This window comes from Ammospiza nelsoni, chromosome 3, assembly GCF_027579445.1.
Source record: "Ammospiza nelsoni isolate bAmmNel1 chromosome 3, bAmmNel1.pri, whole genome shotgun sequence".
Taxonomy (NCBI): domain Eukaryota; kingdom Metazoa; phylum Chordata; class Aves; order Passeriformes; family Passerellidae; genus Ammospiza; species Ammospiza nelsoni.
Window position 1 is genome coordinate 42,884,309 of NC_080635.1, and position 6,000 is coordinate 42,890,308.

Sequence of the window (6,000 nt, forward strand, 5' to 3'; positions counted from 1 at the left end):
CCAAATTATGCTACCGAAGCAAGTAACAGGTTCATTGATCTCTTAAAAACATAATAAAAACTGCTACTAATATCAATAATAAACAGCAACAGGTTCTAGCAGATTAAACACCAGACTCTCACTCAGAAATACTGGCTTCTTTCCTATTTTATTCTCACCAAGTCTTCTAGGTGACCTTGGGCAAATCACTACCCCCACACTGCAGCTTCCCCAGCAGTAAAAGTTAATTGAACAGAATTGTAAATCTGTCTGGAAACTCCAAATGTAACACACCATAAGAGTTAAAAATATATTTCCCTATCTGCAGATACATTTGCCTTGATAGCTTTTCTTTATCCCATTATACAGCAGCAGTGTAAGATTGCTTTTACTTTCTAAATACACTCTGGTGGTTCTTCAAGAAAGGCTTTAGGCTACTGCCTTACCTCCTATCACATGCTTGATCTATTTCTGCTATTGTATCTACTTTGAAGGACCAGGAGCTTGTATGTGGCAATAGATACTTACACTTACTTTAATATATTACATCAAAAGTCGCAGTTGAACACATTCCTAAGGCACAGAGAGAATAAAAAGCAGGACAGAGAGGCAATTATCAGCAAGCAGTGACTCATTCTCTAAACCCTTGCTCACATAAGTAGCCATCCAAGTATTTGCTTCCACAACCTGACACAGGAACAAGTCATCAGCATTTTTTTACAGGGAATACATACAGTGATGAACCAAACTGTATCAAAGAAACATAAAAATATTCCTCTTTTTATATACCAGCTAGACCTACAGAACACTACTTTTCATTTAACAGGAAGCAGCAATTCATTAGCAAACAACACCGTTCAAGTATAGTGTACTTCATTCAATTGCCCTCTTGCCCTGCTCTGAGTTTTCTGTAAAAAATTACAGAATTATGAGATGCTTTACACCTTTCCTATTTCAAAATAGAAGGCTTAAACAGCAGTTTCTAAAAGCTCTTGATATCCCTAATCTTTATTGCAGGCAAAACACCACAAAACAAAAAGCACTGAATTTTTCTAAGCAGAGATAGTGGGAAGTGGCAACTGTGTCCACATCATGCCACAAAAACCCGTTCTGATCGACACAAACGTGAACTGTGAGGGGCTTAACTTCCAGCTGTGCTCCCGATCGATGAATTACTACAACACCTTGGAAAATCTCTTTAATAACCTGATGGCCAGAACACTGAAAAATTACTCATGTATTGTCCGCAGGGAACTTCTTGAACATTAGTAACACTTGTAACGTGAGCTGCTGTAAGAAGGAAGAGACAGACCTTCCACGCCGCAGACACAAAACATGACAAATCCGGCAATTTCCTGGAATTTTACAAAACCGGTCGGAAAACGGTACCCTTCAGACACAGAGCTAAAGGGAAATGAAAGTGCTTTGCATCCAAAGGGAGAATGCATTAGCAGCTCGGATCCTCGCGTGCTCTCTAGGTGGGAACAGGAGCCCGAAGGACTCCGGTACCGGCGGGGAATGCTGAAAGGGGCACACGCGCAAGGCTGAAAGGGGGAGACGGGGAATGCCGAGAGGGGCAGACGGGGAATGCCGAGAGCGGAGCGGGGCCAGGCGGGGCCCCCCCGCCCCGGAGCGCAGCCCTGGCCCTCCCCAGCCTCCCTTCCCGCACCAACTTCCCCCGCCCCGGGACGTGGCCGGCTGCAGTTGGATAAGGAGGGACGCGACGGGGCTGAGATCGGTCTGAAGTCCACAAAGAAGCCATCTGCCTCCGGGAAGCGGGCTGGAGAAGGGCGGGCGGGAAGGAGGAAGGAGCAGCCCGGGGCAGTTTCACGCCGCCTGCAAGGGAGCGGCGGCGAAGAGATCACCCCGGCCGCCGCCCCTGCTCCCAGCCCCGCGGCCGCGCAGCGCTGCCCCCCGCCCGGCCCGCGCCGCCCCGCCGCCGGGGCACGGAGCGGGCGCACCTTCCCCGGGCTGAGCTCTCACCTTCCTCCTGCCGCCTCCGCCGCCGCCGGCCAGCGCGGCGCTGCCGCCCGAGTACATGTAGTAGGCGATGCCCAGCACCCAGAGGAAGGCGAAGCAGAGCAGCAGCCGAGACCTGCGCCGCATCCTCCCTCCCGCGCCGCCGCCAGGCCACCAGGAAACGGCCGCCTGCAGCCGCCGCCTCCGCTCCTGCTGCCGCCGCCGCCGCCGCCGCCGCGCAGGGTCAGGGGGCAGAGGGCGAGCGCCCGCCCCCCGACCAATCCCGCGCCGCCCGGCCCCGCGGGGGGCGGGCCGGCTCCGCCGCCGTCGCCATGGTTGCAGCACGCCGGGCCGCCGCCTCCGCCGCGCCCGCGGGCCGGGGGCTGCGCGCCCCCCGCAGGGCGGGTACCGGCACGGCCCGGACCGGCCCCGCCCGCCCCTCCCGCCGCCGGGCACCCTCGGGTTCCCCCCGCCGGCCGCGGGTCTCCGCGGGCGCTGCCTGAGCCGGGCCGGGGGGCGGGAGCCGCGCCCCGCGGGCAGCGGGCAGGCGGCGGGGGGGAGGCCGCTCCCCGCCCTGAGGCGGCGGGGCGCCGCGGGACTGCGCGGCCGTGCGGGTCTGTCCTCCTCGGAGTTGTGCCACTCTCTCCCCGCTCATACTGGCCGGTTACACGGAGACTCTCGGTACCGCAAAACTCCAGACTGGCCCCGGTCCGCGCCCCGCACCCCCCGCCTGCCGTAGCCCGAAGTGTCCGTGCCCGCGTTCCTGCAGCGGTGCGCGGGTCCCCGCGCAGCCGGGCCCTGGGCAGTGCCGTAGGGCACCTCGGACATGAGGGGGGCTCCAGGCTCACCGCGGTTGGAAGTGACTGCGCCCTCGTTCAGTGCACTCTCCAAGGGCTAAAATACAGCACTAGTGTGTGGCTCTCACCCCTTTGGAGTTGTCTTGTTCCCCTACTCATGTTAGATGATCACATAGAGGCTCCCAGGCCACCAGAAGTTCCAGACTGACCACAACACAAGTTGTGACTCTGACTTTTCAGAATGGAAATTGTGCTCTATGAAGATGTTGCCCTTAAAGTCACTTGAGGTAGGTAGCGAGGCAGGTCTTCATTACGCCTCAAAGGTCAGAAAGCAAAGTCTTGTCAGGACATGTCCACTACCCTCTGCATGACATTATTGAAGAGATTTTTCCATGGCCCTATGGAACACCTCGAGGACCTGACAGCCCACCACCCCACTGGGGTCACGTACCTGCTCTGCTTGCACTTCTGAAGTCACCACAACAGCAGTGCCCAGACTGGAAGCATGGGCACCACTAACGCAGGCCTAGCGGGACCTCTGGGGGATTATGCCTGAATCTTCCCAGACGGGTGACCCATGTAAGGCTTTGCTCTTAGAGGCTGGTCAGTTGATATGGTCATTGCCTGGTAAAATTATCTGTCTTTTACTGACACAGTTCCACCCCTGAACACCCCAGGACAGGCACTGCAGTGCACTAGTTCACTGACTCGTGTGTGCACAGCTCATGCTGCTGTTATTCCACACCAATGAGTTTCCTGTTGTTCAGCATTTGCTGCTATCTTATCCCACTGTGAGACATCAAAAAATGAGACCACAAGACTAACAAGGGACACATTCTCTAACAATTAAAAAGCACCTCTATGTCAGAGGCATATCAACTCAAAGGAGAGCATGCCTGGTTTTGAAACGTTTTGGGGTTTTTTCTGTCCTCTAACTGTGTTCTATCAATAGACTATTTTATTCCCACGTGTTCTGACTGTACCCCACATTTCTCCTGTCTCCACACCAATGTCAGGCTTCTCTCAGTCCAGCCACACCAGTGACTACAGAGCCCCTGTAGCAGACTGCTCACCAAGCTGGGCCAGGCTGGGGCCAGAGGGTCTGGCATAAATTCTGTTGCATAAGCAGGAAAAGATCCAGCAGCTAGAAGAAATGGCATCAAAAACTCACCTGCTCACCAGCACAGTCACTCTGCTGACAGTCTTGTCAAGAAGGTGAATTGTGCCAGTGTTGGCACTGCCTGGGCAGAAGTTGTCTGGCATGCAGAGATTTCAAGGGATAACTACATACCTTCCCACCTGCCATAGCACTGCTGGAGAGATAGCATGGTAAAAAGACAAAGGAAGGAATCCCAAATAAGTATCCATTCAGGGAGTGTAAAACAAAGAGATTGATTTCTTCAGAGCAAATGAATCTTTCAATAAACTGAGCATTATGAATTTAGTTTGGAGGGAGTTGGAGACAGACGCCCAATTTCAGCAAAATACAAGTTTTGGAATCAAATAGCTAGCATCTATTTGAAGTGATGTACACTGGGGCGTATGGGCTGCCAGGAGACACACAGATGTTCTAGATGAGAGTTTTTGATTTATCCAGAGTGTGTTTGGTGCAAGTGAGAGCAGTTCCTCCAAAATCACTGACTATGCCTGCATCTAAAAAGACACACACACACACGTACACACATAAACACACCTCACTTCAAAGCTAAATTTCCATTAGCAAGGTTTTCTATATAAATCAGAGGACTCAGCCACCCAAGCTTGGGAACATCCTGATAAACTCCTACTTCTTGAGCTCTACAATGAGATGGAGAAGTAACTTTCTTGCTGCTGGGGAATTCCTTCACTGGGCAGATCTGCTGAGGGAAATGGTGCTTTGCATGACATATGTCTCCACAGAAAACATCATACAATTTCATGTGCTAAGGGAAGCCATAATCCTATTTAACTTACAAAATTGCAGACCACTTAGTCTTTAAACACCCTACAAAGCCTACAGGAACTTTTCTTGCCCTTTTCATAGTCTTAAATATCTTGGGATGGTCTTCAAAGGTCTCCCTGCAGCCGCAGGTATTTTCAATGATTTTAGCAATGTGCTTTGATAGATTTTTCCCTTTCCAGCAAGATTAGCCAGCCATGCATGTGCAGAAAATTCTTCCATAGCTACAGACTTCACAAGCTTATTGAAATAATCCACTGCTCATGCTCAACCACAGTTCTCAAAGGTTTATAACTCAGTCAAATCAAAACTAATTTCTTCTCAAACAAGCAGATACATGCCTACTTCAAGGAAGGCTATTTCCATGTCAGAGTTCATTTTTCCGCCTTCTGCTGATAAATTACAGAAATGCTCAAAAAAAAAAGGTTGTAAGAGTCTATTTAGATCAAGAATTTTTTTTCTACTCTCCTGATATTCTGAACTGGCTGAACCAGTTTTGTTCAAGTCTTTCCAAAATATTCAGATTTGGACAAAGTCCCAATTCGGCAGATTTCATCCTGAATCATTTATATTTCAGAGATCACAAAAAACACAGAGGTTTAGAATGGAAAATGTTACATTGATTCAGCTCTAGGAAAAGCTGCCTGTTCTATTATAATGCATTTGCATACAGATATCTCTTTACCTCAAAAGTCCTAACATGTTTAGTCAGCAAAGAAAAACTGAAAAAAATGTGCTTCAATTAAAGGAAGGAATTCAAGAAAAATGTAAGATATTTTTAATTACTTTCCAGTGCATTTCAAAAGAAAATATTAGCATATTTTAAAAGCAGCATTGCTAGAATGATTCACAGAATAGAAATGCCTCTGTATCAAGCACAGCCCTTTAAACAAAAGAGATCAAGCATGTGAGAATACAAATGGGAGTGAAATTTGCAGAAGGAATTATCAAAACTTTGCTTTTGATCTGCAATGCAGACACCTAGATTTGAGGGACAGAATTCTGATCTAGTTAGTTAGGGTGTAAACCAGAGGGAGCATCACTGAACTCATATGAGAGAGGGTACAAAACCAGCCACAGCCATGACCAGACTAATTTGGACAACACAAAAACTCCTTTTCTGGAGTTATATTATCTAGTCAAAAGTGAACAAATCCTTCTGCAGGGCAAATGGAAAGCAACCCTCACCTTCAGGAATAAGTGAGTCAACCTCTTACTCATGCTAGCAATCTTGTCCTTGCAAAAACAGGAAGAAGGATTTTCAGACCAGGTCTAAAACACAGAAAATAGGTTTAAAAGACTTTAAAAGGCAAAAATATAACCTAT

At 49.3% G+C, this 6,000-nt stretch overlaps 1 protein-coding gene across 1 annotated transcript in view; it reads right to left on the bottom strand.

The window, feature by feature from the left end:
• Positions 1–2,150, bottom strand: part of GALNT2 (polypeptide N-acetylgalactosaminyltransferase 2) — an 89,006-nt gene extending 86,856 nt beyond the window's left edge. Inside the window, exon 1 of the mRNA XM_059468722.1 lies at positions 1,963–2,150. Within this exon, the coding sequence (XP_059324705.1) occupies positions 1,963–2,085 (123 nt within the window). The 5' untranslated portion in view covers positions 2,086–2,150. The remainder of the gene's footprint in view (positions 1–1,962) is intronic.
• Between the last annotated feature and the right edge of the window lie 3,850 nt (positions 2,151–6,000).